Source organism: Sturnus vulgaris, chromosome 4 (assembly GCF_052056855.1).
Source record: "Sturnus vulgaris isolate bStuVul1 chromosome 4, bStuVul1.hap1, whole genome shotgun sequence".
Lineage (NCBI taxonomy): Eukaryota > Metazoa > Chordata > Aves > Passeriformes > Sturnidae > Sturnus > Sturnus vulgaris.
Window position 1 is genome coordinate 11,506,471 of NC_142246.1, and position 27,981 is coordinate 11,534,451.

Here is a 27,981-nt window from a genome sequence, read left to right on the forward strand (position 1 = left end):
TCAATTAAATTCAAAATTTATTCCAAAATTATTTTTTCTTTCATTAACAGCAATAGGATGTTTTTCAACGTCATCACTTGTACCTTGAAACAAAACTTCAAAGATATTACATATTCACCTGAAATATATCATCAAACATTATTGAACCTGAAAGTATACAAAGAAAGTCCTTATTTCCTTTGGGTGAACAGTTACTAAAAAGTCTTCTGAGGTCTCTGTGCTGTTGAAGAATTCTGTAAAACACAAAAGCATTGGTAATTTATTAAAGCAGCTTTACTGAAATGGACATGTTATTCTATCAAATCAGTTTTAACTCATCCATTCCCTAAAAGCTAGTGTTTGAGCAGATTCTCCTCCCTAAAAACTCTAAGTAGTATAGAGTCTGAGATGTATCCATTCATAATATTAAAATATACAACGATTTCTCTTCTTTTCACATAGTGACTCACACAGAAAATATGCAATGACTCCCCAGTCTTGCAGCCTTTCTTCATCATGAATAAAGAGAAAGCAAGCTCCAAGCTGCAGGACAAATAGAGCTTTCAACTCTCACCTAACCCATTCCAAAACCTCTGCAAGTTTTTTATAAGGCACAATATGTATGTAAGTGATAGTAAGGACACTGTCCAAGTAACTAACTGGAATGATACCCACAGCATTGGATCTGAGTGTCAGCCCTAACTTGAATCATATCTACAGAGTCCTTTAAGCTGATTACAGCAGAGATTTTTAGCTACAGTTGAGTGTTTTTCTGCAGCATAGTCTTAAGCTTAGATAAACACAACTCATCAGCATCTGACAAAACCAATCTGTGTCACAAGTGTTAATTCATAAAGCAACCACTCCTCTCTGGACAAAGAAAACTCCAGAAAGACGCCTAGCTTTTTAACACTTCTAGGCAAAACAAGCTATCAGATAAATACAATAGTCTGGTACTTTAAGGGAATCTTAGCTAAATGCTCCTACCTGCAGGCTGTGACAGGTACCAGGTCTGTCACACAAAACAATAATACATTTCTAATACTGCAATTAAAAAAATTTTCAACTAGACTAATCATGAAGCTTCAACAGTCAACAACAATATGGACACCAACCACCTTATTCCACCTACTTTTGCCTGGATATTGTGCAGTCTTCCATTTCCACCGCTCCAAAGTGTTCACATCCCAGGTGCCCGTGAGGGATCGCTCTTCCACTGCCATCACTGATCCCAATCCCTTCAGCAAAGACTGTGAGTAAAGAAAACACCAGGAATCAAAGGAGACCTCACAGACAATGGTATCAACTCACCAGCCTAGTACACAGGAGACCAGACAGAATTTTCAGCTCTAGCATTGGCCTGTTAATTAGAGCAGACAGACTTTAAAAATCTGCAAGGTCATGCAACACAAGGGCAAATACAGATTCACCAGGCTTCAAAATAAGAAGCTGAGGTGCTGAAAGCTTCTTCTGCATTGTAGTGAATTCTATTAAAAGGGCTGAAATTCACACTCCCCTTTTTACTGAAACAGAGAATCCTATGCATTGTTTCCCATGTTTCTGTCATGACAATCAAAATAATAAAAGTAATCTACTTCCATAGGAAAGACCAAATCAATATGAAACTGAAAAAAAGCGAGCAAATGATGGAAGTGACAAAATCTGAACAACTCACAGAAATAAACTGTAGAGAAAAAAAAAGTTTTCCTTTAATTCTGTCCACATTTCCTTAATTAGAGGTACAATTTTCAGTAACTAAAGAAACAACAAAACAGAATCCTACCCTCTGCACTGGTTAATGTACTGCAGGAAGTGTTACACTACCAAGAGCTCAGCAGAACCAGTCCTACCCATATTTAGATCTTCATGCTGTGCCTACATCAACTTCATCTGAAATAGTGGCTTCAAGGTTGCAAAGCCAAGTAAGAAAAAAAGGCTCACTTCCCTCTGAGGTTAAAGTTCTACTAATACTTTTTTTTCCCTCTTTTGTGTACTTTATAGTACATAGGATGTGTCATTCCAGAACCATTTCTCTCTGGAATGAAAACACCTCACTTAATATTCTGTCTCAAGGGCTTACATTTACCTTTAGATCTACTATCACAGGCTGAGACAGCACAGGATCCTCTCCAACTTCATACAAGTGTCTAATTCTTAGCAGGACACGACTGAAATCTGCATCACCTTGCTTCTGTTTACCTTCAAAAGAAATAAAAATGCATATATTTTCTTGCTTTAAAATTACACCCAAGCTTTAATTTTTTTTTAAACTTTAAACTCTCATCATTTGAACTTAGTTCCTATTCTTAAAAGTTAGCAAGAGGACTACTATTAGGAAATACCCAGCTCCCACTTTGACAGGAATGTCACTAACAGGCATGACAAACTCATGCAGGAGAAATATTTTACTACGTGGGCAGAGAAATAATACAGCACAATTAACTTCCTTGATTGAGGAATTTAATTCTTTGAATAAATAAAAGCCACAGAAGAGAGGAAGGAAGAAACCCAGTTTATTTAAGTGTAACATCCAGCCATCTTTTTGAAGGCACCTACCTATGCGGATGCTGTGGACTTGCTTTGCATGATTAGAGCTGTACCTCCACCCTGGAATGCTCAGAGTCTGGAGATGAAGATTAGGTGGCACAGTTACAGGTAAATCATGGACTGAATTCTGCTGAAGTCGTCTGGGTAGCTTTGGTTTATCTCCTCCATGCAAAATAAAGCAAAACAAACATTAAACATCCATCACACACACAAGCCTGCTAGGGCACTGTGGAAGAGTAAAGGACTTTTTGCTTATTCTGCCAAGTCAGAGGCAAAGTAGATGATATGTTTTCTCCTCCAAGGCCTTCCAAGATACAAAGCAGAAAGCAGCATGATTTTAACTGCTAGAAAAGTGCATCAGAGCTTTCCATAAAACAAATTTCACTGCACTTTGAAATTTCACTACCAGGCTTCAGTTTTAGTGGATAAGGCAAAGAAATATTTTTAAAAGAATGGTCATTAAGGACTCAGCATACAAGAAGCTGATATATGGTGCACTATCCACTTAACACTAATTCCCTGTGTGAACATTTTGTTCTCATTAGATGCTTTAAAATTTATTTTCCTCTGCAAGTAGAGATAATTATATAACAAGAGAAACATTTCATATACTTGGACAACATCCATGCTTGAAATTAATGCAAAGTAATTAGCAGGCTCTAAATCAGTCTCCTAACTCACTATATACTAACTTTGCCTCACAGCAGGCTTGCAGTCTGCGTTTAAAAACTCAACAGCATAAATCAAAGCAACATAAATATAAACAAGCCCTTCAGATGCTAAAGATAGCATAGGAAACGGAATGATTACCTGATAATGCTCCAAACATTACTACTGGCCTATGCTCTAAAGCCAGTCCACTTGTCCGATACAAAGTATTGGTGACAGCCTTGGGTCCTAAAATAAGCCAAATGACAGGGCGAACGACTGAAGAGTCATTCAAAGTGAGATTGTTATTCAGGTTCCACTCAAGGTTGTTCCATATTCTCCTGTGTAGCATCACCTGTATTGGGAAGGCAAATGTCACAACAGGAATCAGCCATCAGGCTTTACTTATATTATGAGCAGCCATGAAATTTTGCTCATCTAGAAAAAGAAATAAAAATTTATACATTACCTCGACTTGTCCATTCCCTTGACTTGATACACCATGAGCTCTTTCTGCAAGCAGCATCAGCCTTGTGGTATCATCTTCAATGTAGGCAGTCTGAACCATAGGGTAATAGTTCTGTAAACACACAGCAAACCAGAGATAATATTAACCAAGGAAATGGAGAACAAAGACACAACTGACTTTGGATTACACCTCTGTGCCTACCCGAGCCACTGTGTTATTCACATATGCCTTGAATGGTCTTTTCTGCATCTGATACCCATTGTTGTCGGTGTAGAGAAGTTGTCTGGTGTTCAAATTTGTGCTTGTTCTTAGAACTGCTTCACGATTTAATTCCAAAGGCCCAACACTGTATTCTTGTTCTATCCTATGGCAAAGCAGCTTCCCATCGTAGCCTTCTGGTACTGAATATAGCCTCGTGTACACTGCATATATATAGTCCTGAGAAGTAACATTGCTATAAAAATGAGAGGAAGGATGCAGAGTTTATAAAGTGGAGCACTTGATTGGTTACGACAAAACTTGGAAGGCACTCATGATGTCATTCTACACAGACAACTTTCTTCTCCGTTTTCTATTTATTTCATGTACAATTATTTTAAATTTCAATTTAACTTTCAAATATAGAGATATTCAACCAGACTAAATGATATCCTGTAAGTTTCCTCCACACTACAAGTGTCAGGAAGATTCTTCATTCGATTACAAAGGGTCTGTTTTTCTCAAAATTAACAACAAATTTAAAAATTGTTATGACTCCCTAAGCAACATATTTACATTGTAGAGAATACATGCATTTTTTCAATCTGGGTGACATCAACTTTGATGCAAGAATTCCACACTACTTTCCAAAGGTCCTTTTCAACTACAATCCTTGAGCAATGCCATGTAAAGTAAAAGACTTCAACCAAACAACCAGGTTTAAAAGAGCATGAAGGGTTAATAGACTGATATAATTTTAACACAGAAAAGTAGCTAGTTCATCAGGGGTCAGTGACCTTATAAAGGATTCATTTCTCCTTTCTCTAATTTGCTTTCAAGATAGATATTCACAGTTATGAAAACGTATCATTATGTTCAATTTCCAGCCATGTAAGATATTAGCTGCAATATTCACTGAGTTATACAGAACCAGTTTCTGCAACAGAAGTTGCATTAAAAAAATGTACCACGGAGGATCCCCCTAAACAATCTCCACATCCCTCCCTCCCTCCTGCAGGATTATGTGCTTCAGAAGTGGGCCCATGTGAACCTCATGAAGTCCAACAAGACCAAGTGCAAGGTCCTGCACCCGTACCAGGGCAATCCCAAGCACAAACACAGGCTGGGCAGAGAAAGGCTGGAGAGCAGCCCTGAGGAGAAGGAATTGGGGGTGTTGGTTAATACGAAACTCATCATGAACTCACAAATCCGTGCCCACAGCCCAGAAATCCAAACATGTCCTGGGCTGCCTCCAAAGCAGCACAGCCAGCAGGTCAAGGGGAGACATTCTGCCCCTCTGCTTCCCCTCCGTGCAACCCCACCCATAGTACTGCATCCAGCTCTGGGGCTCTCAACATGGGAAGCACAAGGACCTGTTGGAAGGAGTCCAGAGGAGTGCCACAAAGATGATCAGAGCATGGAGCATCTCTCCTATGAAGACAGTTTAAGATTGTTCAGCCTGGAGAAGAGGAGGCTCTGGAGAGACTTAGGGCAGCCTTCCAGTACTTGAAGGGACCTATAAGAGCTGGAGAGGTATTTTTGACAAGGGCATGTAGTGATAGGACTCAGGGAAATGGCTTTAAACCAAAAAAGAGTAGTTTTAGATAAGATGTTAGGAAAGAAATTCCTCACTCAGAGGTTAGCAAGACTGTCACAGAGAAACTGTGGATGCTCCATCCTTGGAGGTGCTAAAGGCTCTGACCCTGGCTCTGAAGGTTGGATGGGGCTTTGAGCAACCTGGTCTAGTGGAAGGTGTCCCTGCAGGGAGGAACTGAATCTTTACAGTCCTGAATCACCAACAATTCTATGATTTACAGGAGGCACTTCCTCAGCGGTACATTCAGCAGATGTATGATAGTTATTTTGTCTAAATCCTAAACAGTACAAATACACAGAGCTCACTGTTTAGGAGAAACTGTACAGAAGTAACCTCATACATATCTAAACATTCCAGTGAAGTGAAGCTGTAACAGTGTTGTACCTGTAGAAATACTGCCGTATCTCTGTCATCAAGTTTCCAGACATCACTTCCAACCCCACTGCTTTTGATACTGGGACAGCTGAAGCATTTGGAGCAAATAAGTAGTTATCTGAAATGGGTCCTTTCTTTGTGTCTCCATTTATGTGATACTCAAGGAACTCCTGGGTGAACTGGACAGTCTGGTTAGTCTCCCTGAGAATCCACAGAAGAGTAAAAATTATAAAACTTAGAAACACATTTTGTACATGATAAATGCAAAGCTGAACAGCAACAGGAATGAGGCTGGAAATGTAGGGACAAAAAAAGTTTCTTCACAGTGGACTGATTTTGTGAGACTGAGTAAATAAGGACAGCAAAAAATTAAAGTGCTTCCCATTAAGATATGTTAGTTTGTAAGCAAATGGACTTTCTATGTAATTTTCTATTTTTGTAGAAAAGAAGCATCTTAAGATTAAACATCATCTATATTACCTCATTGTTTTGATGCCAGAGCTGCTACAGGATTAAAACTACCCATTTCACAAGAATGAGGTACACTGCACTGCTCTAATGAATAATTAGGTTCATTTAACTCTGTAGCTAGGTAAAATTAGCACGATGTAAGTTTCCATGTCTAACACCAGTAACAATAAAATCAACAGGGTAGCAACATTTACAATCACTCACTACCTACTGTAAATCCTCCCCTCTTCACCGAAACTTACAGTTCAGCTATTCACGACTTACTATCAATTTTTAGAAAGTCATATGAAGGCAATTTTAAATGCTGCTCTCAGCTGCCTGCTCTGCCTTTGGCAACTTCTGTGAAAAGAGGAAAAATCACTTCATCTAGCATATAAATTCATACTGCCAAACATCTTGTGTTAATAGAGCTACCCACAATTTGTAGTAACTGAGGAGAATATCCAAATGTTCCTACTTCTCTTGCACTTTTAGTGCAGGGACAGGATCTAAAAGTTCTAACTGTTGCAGTTGAACTTAAAGGGCTTCCCAATTGAAGATACCAATTTTTTTCAACCTTTCCTCTCAACCTTACCTATGAGACCTCATTCTTTTCCATTATACCACTGCAAACTTTCTGAAACTCAAACATTTTGAGCTTGTCTGAAGGCTTGTAAAGAAAGTGAGCATTTCATTTTCCTTACATGCTGAATTCCAACTCTTACTGCCTGCAAGAACAGGATGGAGAAAACTGGAATTTAGACTTTTGTTCCTTTGCACTCTATTTCTCATAGCATCTGGAGACAGTTATGATCTGGAGGTACTCTGAGAAAATATGTACCAGGATTCTTAGTTAAGGTCCAGCTATACTTTGAAAGCTGATTTTAATGATACTGGACAACAAGGTCTTGCTCTAGGAGGCAGAATTATGAACAAAACTGCAGAGGTGAAAGAGATCTAGCCATCACCATGCCAGTGTCAAAGGGGTCAAATATTCCATCAGTATATAATAGGTGACAATGTGAATCCTGAACAGGCAGAACATAGCACAACTACACTGAAGCTGAAGAAATTTGGCCAATTTGCATCAGCTGAGAAAGTATCTGAAAACCTCAAATCTCACCTAAATCTTGATAATTCTTCCATTTTATCTATCTGATTAAATGGAAATTCCTTAGTTAGAAGTTTCCTTTCAAATAGTTTTGTAGCTTTCTACCACAGAAAGAGTGATATGGGACTTGGAAAACACTACTTAGTGAAAGTAAGCTCTTACTTTATCACTTAAGATTCATTGTATAGCCATGGTGTATGCGTTTATTTAGTAATTTTTAATAAAAATGCACATTTGTAGCCCTCTTTTGTTCTAAAGTACACTAAAACTCTGCTGATATACTAGTTATTACTGTGATATGTCATCTCAGGCCAACTGCAAAGTTAAACAGGGCAACATCACAGAAGCAATATGGAATCATGCCTGTGCTTGTGTTGAAGTGTCCTGTAAAAAGGAGGGCATGTGAAGTGGGAATAAAAAAGAATTTTAAAGGCTGTAAAAAACATTTTTTTGAGTCTTGGAATTAAGACACATAATACAGCCCTTGGACTTATTTTTATGAAGCGTTTTACAAAATCTGAAACATTATTGGAATAAGCAGGCAACCTCACCTCTCTGTAATGCTGTGCATCAGGTTTGTGTTTTGGTCAAACACGATCTGGTAGCAGTTGTTAACCACAGGGAACAACTGACGACTTTGCTGATCTGCACGAGTCAAGTCTCTCCGCTTGTACTTGACTGAGCTCCCAATAAAGGCAGACTGTTCACCAGCCAGGGGTCTAATACTGTATTTTCTGTAGCTCAGACCACTTATTGCAACTAGAATATACAGATCGTAGGTAGACTGGGATTCCACAGAGCTTTGAACCTGTACATTAGCAAACACAAAAATGCTTCATTACAGAAAATTAATTAGCAAGGCAATTACCTTCATATGTTGTAAGCCCTAAATTATAAAAATTAGCTTCTACTTTAATAATAAGTTTCTAAACATGCCATTCTTATAATTCTAAATTATAATGTAGATCCATGCTGCTTTTAATTGGGAGCCTGGTGAACTTGGATTAAGCTGAGCCGTCTGAGTGAAGGAAAGAAAGTCATTAAGCAACGTAAAGAGTTATTTTAATGTGAACATGGAACCATAGATTTAAGATCACACTGCAAAATGTCTTTATGAGCAGATATAATCATAAATTAAATTGATCACTCAAACGACAGAAAAGAGACTGAAACACAAGAGACATGACTAATGCCAAAAAAGAAAGCTCATTACAAGAGGACCAAGCACCAACATGCACCCTCACCTTATGGAAGGCACATGGAAAGGAGGTAGAAGCAGTAAACAACACCAGTGTTATGTAATACTGAAATACCTCAAACAACAGTTTTTAATCATCTTTCAATTACATGTATCCTGCCCATTAATGTTATATACTTCAGTACTACTTTTGATTTAGAGAAAGAAAATGGGACTAGATAAACACTGAACAGATTCTATGGACAAAAAGGCTAGTCATGACTAACAAGCAATTCAAGCAAGCTGTTTGTACCTTCACACTGTGGACTGACATATGCCCAATTACACCACAGACAACCTAACAATAGTGGCATCAACAGGGTCTACTCTCATTCCCTCCCTTCATGATACTCATGCATGTGGTGCAGAAGGCAGCAGAGCACTTGCCAAAGCTTCAATTCCTCTCAGCCACATATTCCCACCAGCATTCTGAGCAAAAGTTTTATTTCTCACAAAAGGAAGGAGTGTGTAATATGAATGCACTTTTGAACTGCACATACTGGAATTAAAAGACCCTAAACCACCTTGTCATAACTGCTAAAGACATTTTGCCTAGCCTCAAGTGACTATCGACATGCATGTATGAGTAACTTCTAGCAACAGAGAATACATGGTACAGAGAGTTTTGCCCAAATCCTGAATAAATGCCTTGAATAAATGTCAATCTTGTCTCTTACAAGACTGAAGTAATTCAGACAGAATGGCTTCTGGGAGGTGACTGACAGCCAAGCATGACCGTGTGCCAGCCCAAAGAGACTGATGGTGTCTGGATAAAGGCAGCATGGTCTTATGCCATCACATGTACAGGAACAAGGGGCAGCTGCTGGGCACCAGTACCTGACTACAGTGTGCTTTCATGCACAGTCACACTCACAAGCCACAGGTCACAGAAACTGTGCAGCTGGCAGAATTTGCTGACATATCTCACATCTTAGGGACAGAAGGGAGCATCTGGAATTGCATCAGGTCTCTTCAGGCCTTATATGCAGGAAACATTCCTGAAGGTTTATCAAGCTACTGATGATGATGCATTCTGTACAGCAGATGCTCCTGAGAAATGCTAGTGCTAGCTTTCACTTGAGACCACTTTCTTCCCTCCCAGGGAACAGCTGGCTGTGTCTTGGAGCTTGGCTATGACAGAATGAGCCATCAAATGGTAACTGATTGACACCAGTTTCTAAGACCTACATTTCTTAATTCTCTTCTTCTCCCTCCCCAAGGCAATCTGTCAGTTGTACAAACACGGCTGTCAATTGTAAGGCAGTGCTTCAACATAAAAGGATTTATTTGAAACAGTGATTTTTAGAGAAAGAAAAATAAGGTAAGAAGCACCAGGTCACACACCGCAGACATGCAAAGGACAAACCAAACACACTACAACGGCAGCAAGTCCTTTTGGACAGTTAAAAAAGTCTCTCTGTTGAGACAACAGGAAAGTAAAAAATCCCACTTCAACAGGAGGTAGAATACAGTCAAGGAAAACTGACAAGTGAGAGAAAAATAACAGAAAGATACAAAGTTGAAATACCTGTGCTGGCACAGAATGTCCCAGTTCATCATATACACTCGTTTCCTCACTGCTGACAGAAACTGTGACAAAGGTAGTGATGTTCCATGCCAGTGGGTTATAGACAACAACATACTGGTCAACATCTGTAGCACCTTTGTGCAGACAAACAAACAAACAAAACTGGCAGTCACTGCATTATGTATTATTAAAATGTGGTATGAAAAAGTATTTAAGAAATCTGTCTCTAGGTACAACTATCTTAAAAAATTTTAACATAAAACCCTGCAGTAAAACTTCATGATTGAAAAAAGGAAAACATTTTATAGTCCTTCATAAAAACCTCTTCTGCTTTATTCCTCTATTCTCTGCCCAATCATAAAAGACCGTGTATTCAGAAAATGACACCTGAGTTGAATGTAAATGCATTTAGTGAAGATAAGCTGCTTACAACGCATTGTCATGCAGTATTAACTTTATCAGAGTTGTACAGAAGATCAAATGAGAAGTCTAATTTAAAAACAGCCCTGTAAAAATCCAAATCAGTCTGTTGCACAGCCCATGGCACTGCTTACATCTACAGTTTGAAAAAGTTTCCAAAGTAAAGATAAAAGGGAGCATACAGTCTTTAGAACAGACTTCTTAAAAATCCTTATACATTTTTTACACGAGCTGGCAGTACATTATAGCAAGAACATTTCTTGACTTTGACTGTGCTCCTTATCACGTGATGCTCTGTTGCAGAGTGAAGTTAGTTTAGTGACTACTCTGATCAGCACCTCTTCCTCTCCTTGTTTTACATTTGAGGTCTGAATCTGAGAGCCAGGTCTAATATATGCACTGAGGTAGAGTTCTGTCTAACACCTGCTGAAAAATCCTGGGTGTCATAAGGCAAACAGGATTTTCTAGCCATGATTCACAGAACTTAGATGTACATAATATCTTGATTGTTTTGGAGGAAAACATGATAGCTTCCATAAGGTAGCTTGAAAATTGGAAAAGCTGTGCATAAAGTACCTGGTTTTCCTGAACCTGTAGTGTAAACAGAAGAATAGACCTCTCCATTCTTCTTTGCATTGTTGATATCAAAGATTATGGAAGCCATTAGCTTCTTTACGTTGAGCATTCCATACATCAAGTTATTCATGTACATGTCCTTCACCTTGGGAGACTCTGTGCCTGTTATACCATCGTGGTGCTGGACCTTATATTTAAAAGAGATTTGAAAGGTGCAAAAGGATGACAACTTCAGGTTTGCATTTGTATTAACCTAACAGTCAACTAAACTTCTGACACACAACTTAAAATAACAAGGGATGACAGCTATATCCAGATTCACATTTTGCCTACTCTGAACTCCTACATACTGCATGAAATGGTCAAAGACAAGATTCATACAGATTTCCCTCTACAAGTATTCCTCTTTTAACATACTAAAGTTACATCCTTAGAGGAAAAAAGCCAATCAAGTTACCAAAACCAAGAATGAAGAATATATACTGTAACAAGACAGGTTTTTCATTTCCTACTTAGATCTGGTCACTAACTTAGCAGAAAAAATAATTATTGTCAGCAAAAGCACTGATGACTGAAAATGGTTAATCATACAAGACTAATCACTTAGCTGCTGAACTTTGAAGAAACAATTCTGTCCTTCCTCTTCTAACTTGCAGAAGTAGAGATTATGAGTAGTTTTCAATTACTTCCATTTTTGTTTTGTTTTTATTTACTTTTAAGAACAATTTTGTAAATAACAAAAATAACACTATGAGAATTTCATAAGCAAAGTTTGAAACCACATACTCTTTCACTGGTTGAAGAAAACATTTGCCAGTAACCATGTCTTGAATGCATGGTTAAGAGGCTGAAATCATGTTTCAAGACAGTTTTTTGAAAAACTGTTTCATTTTTACTTACGACTTGCAAAAAGGGGAAAGTTATTTCCAAAAATATAAAAGCAACTTTGAAACACTCCAGCTGAAATGCTTAGGCAAATTTTTCATTTGGAAAATAAACATTTTCATTCAAAATAGAAAATAAATCAATTTTTACCTCTGAAACTGCCCATCTAAGACTCTGAAGTTGCTCTAAGGCTTTACATTTGCAGACAGAACCTTCTGGGTGTTTCCAGACATACTGTGTGAAAAAGGATTCTCCAGCATAAAGCAGTGAACTCGCTCTCCTTGCAATTCCTTTTAATGTGCTCCGAGAAGTATAAAACCCAGTCCACGCTTGGAATGGCTCTGTTTAGAGTGGAACAGATCCAATACACATCAAAATACCACTTCATTTATTCTACTACTGCTACTACTACTGCTACTACTACTACTACTACTACTACTACTACTACTACTAGTGTTCAGCTTCTTACATGAATTCTACTGGGGATTTACACAGCCCTCGAGTAGAAAGGTTGTAAAGCCTGCAAAGAAACTCAGCCAGGAACATGCATTTTGAAAAACCATCATCTCTCCTACAGGCCTAGTAACATGCAAGTTTGATACAAAGCCAGTACCAACCAAATTAATCTATGTTTATGGAAATTTCCTCCGTGTAGATCTGCACAAAAGAATTTCCAAAGTTTCACCGAAGGATGTATTATTATTATCAGTTGTTAATAAAATAGATTTTAATCTTTGGTAACTGCTTGATATACACACTCTACATTTCAACCTTCTAGTCAAAGGGATTTAGCTTAAATTTAATTTCTTCAAAATAGAGTAGAAACAGTGATGTGATAACTCCCAACTACTTCAGCACTTCAAACTACATCAAAAGATGCCCTCAAGTGGTTACTAGAAAGTATTTCAACATTGATTGTGTTAATGTTTCAGTAGCCTACAGAGTGAACTAAGAAAACATTATTTTGTTTTTAAAACCTTCAAATCTTCCTTAGGGGTGGGAGTGCTCATCTGGGGGCAATTTCTTCTAAAATACAGTAGTGATAAATAGGTTTTCCAGAAAGAAGTTGCAGAAAGTGTTTTCCAAAAAGCATACAGGCAACTGCAATAATCTGCTATCAGCCCAAGATCAAAGGCAATGATCCTAGAAAATAGGATCTTTAGCTCAAAAAGCTTCAGGATAAATTATTTTTGGCCTGAAAGGTGCTAGAAGTTTCAACAGAATTAATTCCATATTAGTTCTCAACGTTACAAGCAGAAGAACCACACGTATCAGCATAGTACAGTGAATGCAGAGTAGAAGGAAATACTTTTCTGGGACTCAAAATTTGAGTTTTCATATGTCATAAAGTGACACCAAGCCCAATAAGTGACTCACAAAAAAAGGGCATAGCAAGAATAAGAGAGGATTAATCATCAAGAAGCAAAACAGCATGTGGGAGAAAGTGCACTCAAATCTATACTGCAATTGCAAGGCACAGAAAGTCATTTGGGGGAAAAAACGACATCTCTGTGTGGGCACCCACCTGGAACACTGAAGGTGCTGCTATTACTCAAGCTAATAGCAATTGAATCCTGCAGGTAAATTATGCCAAAAGATAAAGGAAAGAGCCCAGATGTAAAAGGATATTAGCAGTTAGAGCTGGCAATGCTTTTATCAGCAAGTTGTTAGGTATGACATGATCCCTAGAGGGAGGTGAGGGAGTCAGGGATCAGTCCATGCCATGATTCACAGGAAGCAATGGTTATTTTCATTAATTGAAAAGTAAGTGTCTGTTAAGACATATTACAGAATAGTCTGAAATATAGGTACACAGCCAAAAAAATGTGATGAAGCTACAATTATACAGAAAAGTGTTTTAACTAAATCAATGGTATTTTAATAATAAACCAGGCAACAAAATAAATTAATAAGTTTAGAAATTGAGAAGTTAGCTGTGTCTTCTCTCTGCATATTTTGATATGAGGTCTAAAGACTGTTTTAGACCTCGTATCAAAAAATGCAAAGAGAATTTATTGGGGAAAAGAATTAAAGGGATGTTGGCATGACGTTTTTTGTATTTTTCTAGTACTTTTCAGCTCTGCTTGAAAAGCTACGTTAGTGCAGCAGGTAAAACGCAAGCAAGCAACAAGGAACTACAAAGAACTTTTGTAACACTGTATTACAAAATTTCAGAAATATTGATGATATTTTTACTTCCTCAGAGTTCAGTTGTAAGAGAATTCTTTCCTACCTCAGAATTTCAAACTGTTTTCTTTAACGAAAAAGGCAAGAACTTTCTTCTGCAGGAGACTTTAGGGGCTCATCTACATAAGTATTTTGTTTGGATCAGGTCATCCATACCTATTATGCTTTGCTTTATATAAAAGATTGGATTTGGAGCTCACAAACGGGATTCCTGATAGATGCAACAAGCATTAATGGGCATTCAAGTCTATATGACCAGATGATATATTTCCTGCAATTACTTGGGACTGTGGCCACCAAATCCTCAACATTGACTGTTCCACTTTGGGGACCCCCATCCCACTGTAGTAATGCAGAACTACCCCAAAAGCTTTCAGATTGCCTTGGTCCCTTGGTTACCTGTAGCTTCTCCCGACATTCACAGATCACTCAACATCACATTTTCCACCTCTGGTTTAAGCTATGCATAATCTAGTTATTTTAAACACTAAAAATGGGACATTGTTCTATTTGGCCACATGCTCATCTTTTTTACACAACTAAGTTGAGATCAACTTATCACCTCATAGAGTGAACAAATTTTATAAGAAGGCATTTTTCTTCTTTATTTCTCATTTTCCCTCATTAAAATTTTACATATGTACATTTGAAGCAGACATTAGGCTTAATTACCTGTTGAATATGGAAGAAAGTCTTGAGAGTCTCGAATTTCCCACGTAAGATTCCTGCTATAAATTGCTTGGAAGTAATCACTGACAGTGGCGTACTGGACAGTCACTCCAAACTCAGCAGAATGTTTGTTAATATAATCCACCAACAGGTCCATGTTAGAGTACTGAACAGATGCATTAAAGAACTGTTTGTCACAGCCCTGAAATTCCAAACACAGAACAGCCAAATGACTTTGGGTCACATAAATAAGGAGGATAATTTTTAACACTAGTCTTTGTTCCAGGGGTATTTCTTTTGATTTTGACTGCTCATATAACTGATATTAGTTACAAAACTATCAAGACTGGGCAGGGTTACTTGCACAGATTGTCTGTAATCATGAAAAAGCATAGAGTTTTAGAACCATATATCCTCTCTCCTTCTTTACAAAGCATCGTCACAAGCACAGAAATGCAGTTCTCGTACATTACTGTAAAACCGTGGGTTTAGATCCAGATGTTAGGGCTTTATTTGTACTATTCAAAACTTCACCTCATTCCAGCACAATTTTCACTATAGCACAACTACAGAGTGTTATACTCTACTTCTCACTCTCTACAAAAATAATAAATTCAATAGAAGCAACAGTGTCATAAACACAGAAGGAAAACAAATCAGTGACTCAAAGCTGCATCAGTCAGAAAAAGTTATTCTTTGTAACAACAGATATTGTGGTGAAATAGCCCATAAAGAACACACCTAATAATTTAATATTGTACTTGTGAGACCTACGACATCCATCAAAATTAGAAACCAGACTACACATTCAGTTTAGGCAAAGTTATTCTTTCCTAAGAACTTGAAAACAGCAAGAGCACATCAGTGCTATATGTACATGTAGGATGTAATTAACACAGCATATTGCTGAAGAAAGTGTTTGGATGACCCAGCTGGGATATGCTTGCTTATGGTTCCAGCTAAAATACAAAGACTGTATAAGAAAATGTTTCCACATCTGTTAGAAAAGACTGTGACTATTTATATGCTTTCCTATAATGCTGCAATTTTTGTTAACAAAGAGTTATGTTGGGCTAAGCAGCTAAAAAAGGAGATCATTTAAATAGGCAAAGCAAAGGGTGAAAAAAGGAAGAAGTACTGCAATATATAGTTATGCAAGAGGTTATCTTGGTAGTTTTGTTGCTTTTTTTTCCTGTGTTGAGTGGGGTGGAAGACTTGATAGACAACTGGTAGGCTACACAAGGAAATTTCAAATATCATTACTACTCAGTCATTTAGACCACAATTATTAGAAAAACACTTCATGTCACGTGGTTTGCACCATCATTTCTGCAGTACCTACTGCAGCCAGCAAGTACCATCCACTTACACTCTGGAATGTTCCTGTCTCTTCTAAAGGAAACATTGAGCAGGCACTTACCCATGGCCACAACACTTCCCCCGTCCGGAACCAGGCTGCTCTCTCCTTAATGTTTGCCACCATGGTTTGTGCATACAGGTGGAGGTTGGCATCTGTAACAGGGAGACTCATGTTTGGATAAACACCATCTTTTGGTGGATCTGGGAAAGTTGCAAATCCATTCCAAAAAAATCCTGACCTAAGTAGAAGCAGAAAGCAGTAAGATGTAAACAGGATTTACGCAACTGGGAAAAACACATCAAAAGGTGCTGGTATAAAAAGTACATACCCAGGGAATAAGAGGCAAAAAAAATCCGTTTATATTTACTGCTAGTATTTAGATTTAAGTATTTATTTGGAGGTGGAGGTAGGGGGAAGAGTGTCCAGTTTTCTTTCAACACTGTGCAACTTTTCAAGTGCCTGCTGCTTGCTGGCATAGAACAAAGAAACCATAGGACAAACCAGCAAGCTTTGTAACAATGAGAATGTTCCCCCAGGTAGACTTGATTTTCAAAGAGTATTTCACTGGATAAGCCAGTAAGCAAAATAAAGTTTTCAAAAGTTCTCAAATTTCCTCACAAAATAAATGGCAATTTTTTGTTGCTTTAGTTTATACACAGACAATATATACAATCTCAGCTCAAGATAATGCTGAAAATCTTCCATAGAAAATCAATTAGCAATAGCCAAGTCCCTACTGAGCTTTCTGGAGCTTCTAAATCTTTACTTCCAGGCAGAGAAAAAAGACCCCAGTCCTGCTTTGGACATTTTCTGTTTACAGTAATTAATTTGTTTCACATTTTTATTCTATATTTTTTTTTAATAAGGACTGACATTTTAAGTCAGTCACTGTACTTTAAGTAGATGAAAGCCATACCTATGTTTCAAGCCTCCTGGTGTAAGAAAATAAGTCTGTCAATATTTAGAGTTATTTTTTATGCCTGCCAGTACTAAGTGTCACTTTTGAGAATTCAATTGTTAGGTACTGAGCAAACTTCATTTATTATCGTGGAGAGCTGGGGATGCTTAATAATCCTTACTCATATCTACAGAATCTAGACATCTCCTTGACCTACCATACATCAGGAGAAAGCAGTAGGGTATTTTTGAAAGAAAACAGTCAAAGAAAACGCTTAAACCCCAATAACATAAACTCTCAGAAGTGAACAACATTTCTGTATATTTGGGAAATCTTTGGACCTGTTTGAAAAAGGTAATTGCGATGGAGTACAGTAGCTGTACTGATCCATAACATGGGTGAAGATCTCCTGTCTTTCAGATAAGGAAGGAGAGCCCTGCCATACAAACTGAAGCTTCTGGAAAACAAAAAAATGTAAGAAACCATTACCCTTGATGACATTCACAGTAATAAATCATTAACAACTTAAGACTTCAGAGTTCCCATCTTCCCTTCCACCACTTTTAGTACTATTAAGTGCTTTTTCTGAAGATCCAGTGCCAATGGTATCCCAGGCAAGCTCATACACTATATACAGGAGGCCACATCAGTGCCTCTTTCCATTAGAATCGACGCAGAAGGAGAGGAGGCAGCACGCTGCCAGCATACTAAAATCCAGAGATAAGCCTGGCTTATCACAGCCATTATACCTCGACTGTTTCAATGGAAGCTGAACACCTACAAGCTAGAAAAAATCCAGATGTAGTCTGACTGCACTGTAGTCTGTGGGAATCAATGTTTAACTGATGTTAATGTTTAAATTCTACTGAAGTAGAATTTTACTGTTTTGGAAGCCTTCAGATGGTTTAAGGGCCAGAAAAAAAAAAACAACTAGCTGGGCAAAGATTATCAAAAGCTCATAAAAGATTTTAACAGAAAGAAAGTACTGCAAATCACTGCAAACACAAGGTGGTAGGATCAGGCTTCACTAAATTCGACATGAATTCTGTTGTCTTCTTCAGAGACACTTGAGTTTTACCCAAGATTTATAAAAACTGCCTAGTGCCCAGAACACAGTGGTGAAAGCCCCTGTTTTTTCACATAATGTAGTGAGTAAAACTGATGACATATTGGGGTCCAAGACAGTGATATGAAAACCATTTACTGTGTATGGGACACCGTGCAAGAGAAGGCAGAACATGAAAGAAAACCTGAATTCAGCAAAACCATGACTAGCTGCCACTTTAACTGATCTAGTATCATTAATTTTACAGGCGCAAATAAATGTTCCAAGCCTGACAACACTGTGTCCAAGGTTACACTTTAAAACTGCTCACATCAAACCCAACAGATACAAGATTTTCTCAGGGAAAGCTGGAACTCCTAGATACCTCTGCTTCAAACACTCCTAATTCAGTGTCCATTTAGTCTTGCCCATTTGCCCAAATTTTGTGTCTTCTTCAGGCTAGACTACATTTTATCACTGACCAGATGTCATGAAGACATTAACTGACCACATAACCCAGATTTAATGTTTCGCCATCACCATATGCAATCAGCATGTCCCATTTAAACAAGAAATACCTACATTTTCCTGCAGAGATGACAGAGATTCTTATCTTAATGTCATGGTTTAGATTGCTGCAAGTAGAGGCAAGTATTGGTTTCATTCCTAAGGGTATTTTTACCTTGTTTTTCTGCATGTCAGCCTTCAGATCATAGTCAATACGAGAAATAAGATGAGCATTGAAACCAGCCAGAGCAAAAAGAGTTGGTGTTGTAGCTGAAGCTCCAAAAGGATCAACATGCCAAGAAAACTGAGGCCTGAAGCCGAAAGTTTCATACAAAAACCCATGACCCTCTGCAAAGCAAAATTTGTTTAGGTTAGGAACACTCCTAAAAGTTAACTTTCCAAGTTTAATGGGCATATTCTGTTATAGTTAAGCACTTGAAGGATAGCTTTTTGTTGCTATTTCCCAAAGCATTCAAAGTTTCAGGAATTCAATCATTCACAGCAAAAAGTTTCATACTGACAATGTTTATATTGTTATGTCAAGTATAATTTATTAACTTTATAAAAGATTAATAACAAAGAGGAATTATGATTAGAGACAGGTCTTGGAAAATGTACATAGATACAGATTAGGTTAAGGCTAATAGCCAGGTTGGAGTCTGCATGAAAACAACAACCTGGGGCTTTGTTTAAGTCTGCTCAAATCATAAAACCCATTCTCAGAAAATTTCAGTCTTGTATTAATTACAAAGGGACAGGGAAGCAAGCCATCCACTAAACAAAACTAGCATGAATATGATTATTGGCCATATGAAAAGAAAAAAGCCAAAGGTTAATAATGAACTTGGTACAAGATATTATTTACAACTAATGTTACTAATATAGAAATGAGTGTGGAAAAAGAAACCCTCAAACTAGGAAAGCCCAGACAACAACATGAATCCAGAAAAATCGTTTGACTTAAACTAAAAAACCAGAAAAGCAGTAGATCTTATTTGGAACTCATGTATGTTGCACTTGGATACTCATCATTAAAAAAAATAAAAAAAGAAAAAAAAAGAAAATTGTAGATCATTATTTCATAGTTACAGAATTATGCTCAGAACTATTTGAAAATATGGTCATATTTTCCCTGGTTTAGAATAACTCCATTTCAAATTTTAATATCACATTTGAATAAGTGAGGCTGCAAAGCCTCTTTTCACTTCATCTCTCCCCTGTTAATGTCTTCCCTAGCTAAAATATCCACAACATGTTTAAGTATTCTGATGGAGGCATATTTGAAGCAGAGTTTTCTAGGCTCCTCCATAACACTGGAATTCTGGACAGACAAGAGAAGACATGAAATCTAGATCCCAAATGTCTTCTCAACTTGAACGTCACACAATCCACTTTCTTTGCATACACTCAAACTGAGTAGAGTGCTTCCAGGAAAAACAAATGAGAATTTTAAAATAGATTAAAACTTTTCTTCCTGATTAATAAATTACCAAACTTGAAATTAATTTTTTTTAAATAAAGATTATGTTTACACAGAATGAAATGTTAATTTAGAAACAATGTCTTTTTCAGCTAACTCAAATTAATAGAAAAGTTGTGTTTGTGTTTAAAAAAAAGATTCTTCAGTCATTTTAGTGTTTTATTTGGAGAAGTCCTAGGTTCAGAGTTCTAAGCCCATAATGCAACCTTTAAACATGGGAGTCAGATGAGAGAAAAGTAATGTCCTCTCCTCCTCTTGGCCAGAGTGCACCGAGGTACAAAAGCAGCTGCTAATCCTGTGCTCCTGATAAACACTGACAAGCAAGGTACAAGGCCAGTGGTGCTGTGCAGTCAGATGCAGAAAACAACAGAAGTGTTTCCTGGCCCTTTACTGTCCCATGTAGAAAGCTGCCCAGAGCATAGCCCTGGAACAGGCTGAGTTTCCATCAGCCATGGCAGCTGGTGCTAACATATCCCCTCCCTGCTACACCCTCGGGGTATAAAACACATCTCTAGCACAGTGGTGGCACCAGTTATCCTGTTCCTGTCTGCATTAACCAGTGCAAACAAACCTATGTACTAAAAGACTCTTTAAACCATCAGATGGACAGGTCTAACATACATATGTTAGATGCAAAAGAAGATCAAAATGGTAAATAGCATATCACTTGGAAATATGCACCTCTTTCTAACAGAAGATGGTAATGATTATAAATGGGGGTTTCTTCATCAAGGAAGTCCTTCAATGAATTTTAATTGACCTCAGTGACATTCCCTGGCCCTCATTCTGCAGAAGACTTTGTCTAAACAATACAACTTCCCCATACTCTGATTGCCACCAGGTATTTTCTTTAAGATTGTTTCATAGCTTCAATTTCACCATAACTATCTTCCCAGGAACTTAAGCTCTCTAGCACACACATACACACACACACACACACACACACACACAGAAAAGGCCTCTGCTCCAAACAAGCTTACAACAAACCTGACAAACCATCTTTTGGTAACCTTTGGGCCTGCTGCAGAACTGTCATGTCAAAACTAATGGAGTTTTTTTAAGCAATTACTTTTATATGAATAACACACCAGCAAGTAAAAAAATATGAAATGCTTTAATTAGCTCTTAAGAAGTCAGAAAATAATACCAATTTTGGAGTGGAAAAATGAAAACCAAACAAAACCTCCAAGGTCATAACAACGAAAAATAAAAGTTAAATGCAAATATGCATACCCGTCAACTGTAAAATTTGATCATCAATTAGTGTCACAGCTTCATCATGCATCACTTGCCCTCCAATGACAAATTCCAGTCGTCCCTCCTGAAGCAACTGACGGACCTGTGACATTGAAATTAAGACACAGAACATAGGCATCATTTCAGCCTTATACACAAAGGCTGCAAATTCATTTGATATCACCGCACATTACCTAGACACAACATTTGTCAAGAAGGCATCTAGGACAGAAAGTGAGATAAAAGGCTGTCGGTACTGAAGCTATCTAAAGGAGAATAATGGAGGAAAAAAGTATTTTGGTGTGCTGCACACTGATTTATCCAGCTTACACTGAAACAGGTAACAGGAACAAAGGATGCACTGCCAGGTAGAACACTGACCTTTTGGTGTTTCTCAGTAGTGCCGTTACTGTGCCTTTTTATACTGTCTGAACACCAGATATTGCACTGGCAGCAGCCTGTAATCCTGCCTCAAGGCAGCTAGAGACGGAGGATTAAAACAGAAGATATTAATGCTTCTCCCAAAATCTTCCTCCTGCTGCATCCAGCTTGGCTTAGGGAAGGCACTTGGTGGATGAGGGAGCAATATTTGATTCCTTGCAAGCAGCAATGGTGCCCCAGGCAAGCAGTAACATGCAGGCTCCCAGGGTTTTAGCTGGAAACTAGATCTGTGGGATCCAGGAAAGAGACAGACTGCCATGACACCATGGCCACAAACATCTCTCCTCTGCTCCCTATGCATCTTGCCTTTGGGGCACAGACAAGTTGCTCAACTTGTGACTGACAGAATGATTTATTAAGAAATAGTTACTCCACAGGTTTGCCTGCCTGAATAACCCACTGCTAACCTTAATTTTTGGTCTTTTTCCTAGCTTAAAAAATATCAACAGTCTGCTTATCTGCTCAACTTTTGGTAGTTTTTGGTGGGTTTTTTTTTTGGTTTTTTGGGCTTTTTTTTATTTGGCAGGGGAGTTTAATTTCAGCTCCTAAAAACAACATGTATATTGACAGGTATAGCCTTCAGCAAATGCTGGATGAAGTGGGGGGTGGTGTTTGGAGCTAGGAAGAAATAGTGTATGTCCATTTCTAAAAGTGTTAGGAGTCTTCTGGTTTTATTTTAGTTACTTTAGAAATTCAGAGATATCTCAAACTTCCAATAAGTAAAGTTTATGCAAATACATATTTTAATCCTCAACTTTTTTTTTTTTTTAATCTGTCATGTAGGATGCCATTTTTAGAGCTATTATGTTTATTTTCCCAGGAACCTTCAGTGTCTACTCAGATAGGATGCCAGATTGTCAATTTTGATTATAATCATTTCTCTCCTCCACAATGTTGTGAAAACGCTTCAGGGCTCAGCATTCCTAAATTAGTTCCAGCCGACTGTGGTGACTGATTAGCATGCTGGGAGACCAGATAACTGATATCTGGTGTCAGCACAGAACTGGCCCTGACCTACATGAAAAGAATCTGTGATTATTATTCTCCATTTGGATGGATGTCCAAAACATACCTCTGATTCAAACTTGGGGCCACAGAAATGTTTTTTTTAAAATGCAAGTTTTGAGGAACCACTGAGAGTCCAGAAACACAAAAATAATTCAACTAATTTAAGTAACATCTAATCTTCCTCCTCCCAAAAAGAGAAAAGAAAACAGTGTCTGTCAAGACAAGCATTTTTTTGGATCAGAAGGGGGCAAAAGGAAGGATGAATGGAGAAAACAGATGTAGCAGAATGCTATGGTGTTAGAACATTTCTGGGATTCTGGGACCATACTACCATCAGCTCATGCCTACAAACCAGAGAGAAGCGACTACACATCTTTTTTCCCCCTAGTTAAAGCATCCAGACATCAACCCATGGTAAGGAGGTAGGAATGGTTCACATAAGAAAATTCTGTGCAAATAACATGTACTAAGACCTACAAGGCTCCTATCTGGCTGAATACTGCTGCAGTGCATTTCACTCTTACATATTCTCTTGTCTGAATTGAAAAACCAGCTTCTGTATCCAGGCTGTACCTTTTACTAGTTTTTAATACTATAGCTCCAATACAAAGCATTCACTTCAAAACAAACTAGAATTAAGTCCTGTATCCCAAGGAAACCACTAAATGACAAAAAAAAAAAAAGAAAAAAAAAGAAAAAAAAAAAGGAAAATTAAAACCAGAGTGCCTATACCACAGAAAATCATTAATGCTAGAGTTCAAGTGGAAAAAGCAGGGCAGAAACCAGAGCGACCTAATTTCAGGGACCAGTATTTGCAACTTGCTAATGTTAAAAACACATCATTTATCTCCAAATTAGAGTTTCAAAGCTAGACACACGGGTTTAAGAGGAATTTCATTTTAACCATTTTAATTTTGAGAGAAGAAACTATAAAGTTACTGGAGAGCTGAATACACAATTTGTAAAAGCAACAATTACAAATAATTAGGCTAGGAAACTAAAGCCTGCATCATAGTTACCAAATTTTGCACTACCAAGGTCAAATGTGATACACGTTATTCTTGTGGATTCCACATAATAGCAGGGATAGATACTAGAAACATGGGCCTTGACTTTACATTTGGGTTATAGAAGCTGAACGTACTTGAAATAAGATAACTCACCTTTGAAAGCTGGAGGTCTTTCCTATCCTTCTACAAAGCAGTTCCTATGCTATCTTCTTCCCCACTTACAATATAGCTCTCTAATTTAACAAATCTACAAGAAAATTGTCCTACAACAGGCGAGTATGGGAAGAGTGCCCCCACAAAAAATGCAAACTGCATAAACCCAGCAAAATCTCTTATGCAAAGATCCGCTATGCACAGGCTGTTATTTAAATATGGAACATAAGAGAAAATTAAAAATTCAGTGAAGGACTATGTGAAAAAAAAACAAAAACCAGGCAATACATGCGTTTTTCACATGATGCTTCAAACATCTGGAACTTTAAACAAACTGAAATGTAAAGAACGGTTGTTCAGACCCTGGTAACAAAACAGACCATGGAGCTCTGAGTAAGTACCCATGGAAGCTGCACCTGTACACCCTTTGGTTTTAGGATCCAAAATAAAAAAACAGCTGCTACCCTATCAGCTGAATCAGTCTTTGATTCAGCATGTTTGTTTCATGTCGGAAGAAAGAAGTGACAAATAAAACTTCACAATAACGTTACTAGAAAAAAATCATTGCCATTACATGTACAGTCACTGCAGTCACTGCTCTGCTGTAGTATCTTTGTTTACAAATGGCAGTTTTTTGAGCAGTACTTAACTGGAAAGAACAAAAAAGTTCCTTTTTTTGAGCAGGTATCAGATGTTTTAACAGATATTGGTGCAGCCTGTTTCAGATTCACCCACGTCTTGAAGTAGCATGGCCCCAGATAAGTAAGTTGTCAATGAAACAAGAACTGTAAAGTGTAAAGAATCTTCAGTGCAAAGGTTACTACCTCCTACTGCTCTAATCTATAGCTGGGATTTAACCTCTTGCAACTGCCTTTAGAGTTAAGGTCCTTTAAGTACTAGATTCAGAGGCAGTTTACACTAGACCTGGGTAAAAAGCAAATGGTGAAGTACTTTGCCCCTATTTGTCCCTTGAAAAGAGTGTGAATTGTTTGTTAGCAGGAAGCATGGCTCTAGTGCAATTTACCTGCTGCTTCTGTGTATCTGTGGCTACGAAGTCCCACCAGAGTCGAAAGAATTCCTGCTCCACTGCAATAAATTTGCGCTGCTTTCCTTTCATTAGCTCTTCCACAACAGTAGTGTAGACATTTGCTGCATAAGCATGCATACTTTCCTGGAAAAAAAAGAAGTAAATAAGCTCCGTTTTATGTAAATAAAAAGGGCTGTTTCAAACATTCATTTGGCTTGAAAAGTGAGATATCAAAAGCCTCACATTTGTTACACACTTCCTTTGTACCCTCAGAAAGATTGAGCTCTTACTACATACAGCCTTTGGCCCTTCTACTTCTGGAAACATCTTCCTCTTGACTGGATCAAGGTGTAGCTTCTCCCAAGATCAGCTCCAATACAGGCTTTCTTTTAGACACACTGAGAACAGCTTACCTGGCTCATAGTTAAAGACCCCACATGCATACTTCATTCTTCCATTCCAGCTCTTCTTTTGATGGCCTGAATTACCAGAACTGCTTCTTCAGAGCGAGTATGACTGTGCTGTGCATTACCAGTACAGTGCAGTGATACATTTACTGTAAATTATACTATTATGAAAAATAACTCTATTTTGCTTAATGTTTTAGGATAGTGTAAAACCAAGCTGGTAAAAGAATCTTAGAATGAGTTCAACTGTTGACAAAGAAACACCAGTGAAAGTGTGAGATTTTGTGCATCTACCCTAACTTGTTCCTAGAAACACCTCTATTTCAGAATGAGGCCTATGGACTTTTATTGCAATGCAAATATAACAGCTGTACCCATCAAATAATCTACCACAGTGTTATACCCTATGATATGGTATCAAATTAACAACAGCATGTTAATTTTGAAGTTGTGCACACAAAGAGATACTTTTTGTATACTTACCTCGACCAGAACAACTTTTGTTGACCAGATCCAGTCTTACTTAAAGTGATAATGTCTAAAGACAACAGCCAACATCCTAGGATTTCCTGAGATGTCTGTCTTTCCGTGTAACAAAGTTATCTGCATGTTATCAGACAGTTATTTTACACTAACCTAAGTGTAAAACCTAGTGCTATCTACACCACTAAGTAGATAAGATAATACTTATCTACTTAAATTACTGGTACTTAAGAACACGCACCACAAAATGTACATCTTAAAATGGTTTACACATAGATCTCTCCTCAAAAACTTATGGACATGATATGTAAAACACAAATGCAGAGTTTCAATTTAGGTAAATTTCCTATATGAAAATTACCATTTGAAATAAGGAGACGAGGTAATCCAAATCAGAAAGTAACTTTTCCTAGCCCATTGCTTTCCACAACAGAAATCCTGTCACCTTTGTAAAAATGCTCATGACGCAAGAAGAAGGAAAACATTTGAGTGTAGGAGGAATGGCTTAAAATACTGCTGGGTTTATCTAAATAATTTCTTCCTCAATTATTTTCCCATCAGTTCATAAGGGTTTTTTGAAATCAAGATTATTAGATACTTAAAACAATGTAAAATTTTAACTAAGGATTTGAAGTTTTAGTTTTGTGTTCTCTTATGCAATTTCTGAGTAAGAGTTTGAAGTATTAAAGGAGAAATTAATTAATCTTTCCCAAAAAGGGGAGACAAAATACATGCACAGCAGAGCTAGTGGGTGAGTCACTAGCTCTTTTTTATTAGTTAGGCCTAACGCCATTTCACCCTGGTGAGTGAAACATCCACAACATCTTTCACACATAAAGGAAAATAATTCATACAAATTAAGAAGAATTCAGGATTTAGGATTTTGACTAACAAATATAAAAGGTATCAGGCCCCACAGGATTTATTTTGCTCTGCATCTTACGTATTTAGCAAAAATTTGTTTGCTGCTATACTTCAGAGGTGCTAGGCTCCAACTGTGCTCCAGCCACTGAGGACCTGGGATGCTGCTCTCCTCTCTTAAGAAATGACAGAAGGTTTTCCCGGACTTTTGGCTTTGTAACAAGATAAACATAAAGACCATGAAAATCTGCCACATAATCAAAGCCCCATCAAACGGAATTAAGACTTTCCGTAAAAAAACACCAAAAAACCCCATCAGGAGCATCCTACTGAACACAGGCACACAGAATCCCACGGTTCAAGGGCACGGCTCCTAGGCTAACCATGCCTTCTCCAAAGGAGGATCCTGAAACACCAGGGGATGGATGGAGGACACACCAGGCCGGGCTCGGGGCAGGAGCTGCACCGGCCAAGGATTCGTGCATTTCTCCGCAGGGAGTTGGGCCGGCAGCGAGCCCCGGAGCCAGCAGAGCCCAGCGCCGGGAGCCCGCGGCCAGCGCCGGGAGCCGGCAGAGCCCAGCGCCGGGAGCCAGCAGAGCCCAGCCCCGGGAGCCAGCAGAGCCCAGCCCTAGGAGCCCCGGGTGCCGGCAGAGCCGGGCCCCGTTACGCGGCTCCGGGCAGCGCTGCCTGCGGCTCAGCCCCAGACGCAGCGAACCCACCCCACCCGTGCGGAGCCCCCGCCGACCTGCACCGTGTACACCCAGCCGACGTCCATGTGGCTGTGGGCGACCACGAAGGCGCGCAGGTCGCCGCCGGCCCGCGGGAGGAGGGCGAGCAGCGGCAGGAGCACGAGCAGGGTGTGAGGGGCAGCCATGGCGGCTGCGGCGCTCCCGCCGCACTTCCGCGTCCCGCGGCACCGCCTCCTGGTACGGAATGAAATAAATAAATAAATAAATAAATAAATAAAATACGGGGCAGGAGTCTCCACTCGGACGGGAGGCTCTGGGGCCCGAGGGTGACTCCGCCTCAGCCCCGAGCGGCGCTGTGGGTGTGTGAGATCGCCATAGCGGGCTGAGGGACGGGAACCGCAGCGCCGGAGCGGCGCTCGCTGGGAATTGCGGAGCTGGTTCCGTAACACCGGACTGCTCAGGGAGAGGCTGACTTCTGCATCTTGGACACCAGAAATCTT

At 38.7% G+C, this 27,981-nt stretch overlaps 1 protein-coding gene across 2 annotated transcripts; it reads right to left on the reverse strand.

Moving 5' to 3' along the window:
• On the reverse strand, positions 1-27,860 carry MAN2B2 (mannosidase alpha class 2B member 2). Of its 2 annotated transcripts, none has more exons than XM_014895326.2 (19): positions 27,538-27,860; positions 25,039-25,185; positions 21,400-21,505; positions 18,862-19,034; positions 17,476-17,591; positions 16,297-16,474; positions 14,880-15,078; positions 12,171-12,361; positions 11,136-11,322; positions 10,140-10,273; positions 7,926-8,182; positions 5,823-6,014; positions 3,845-4,097; positions 3,644-3,754; positions 3,337-3,529; positions 2,536-2,688; positions 2,066-2,178; positions 1,112-1,229; positions 1-233 (listed from the first exon to the last, which is right to left on the reverse strand). In XM_014895326.2, exons 1-19 carry the CDS (start codon positions 27,664-27,666, stop codon positions 139-141), a joined length of 3,045 nt encoding a protein of 1,014 aa, XP_014750812.2. In that variant the 5' UTR covers positions 27,667-27,860; the 3' UTR covers positions 1-138. The 2 variants fall into 2 exon arrangements, with proteins under 2 accessions (XP_014750812.2, XP_088019226.1); XM_088163100.1 differs by having other exon boundaries at positions 2,536-2,685; positions 27,538-27,859.
• Between the last annotated feature and the right edge of the window lie 121 nt (positions 27,861-27,981).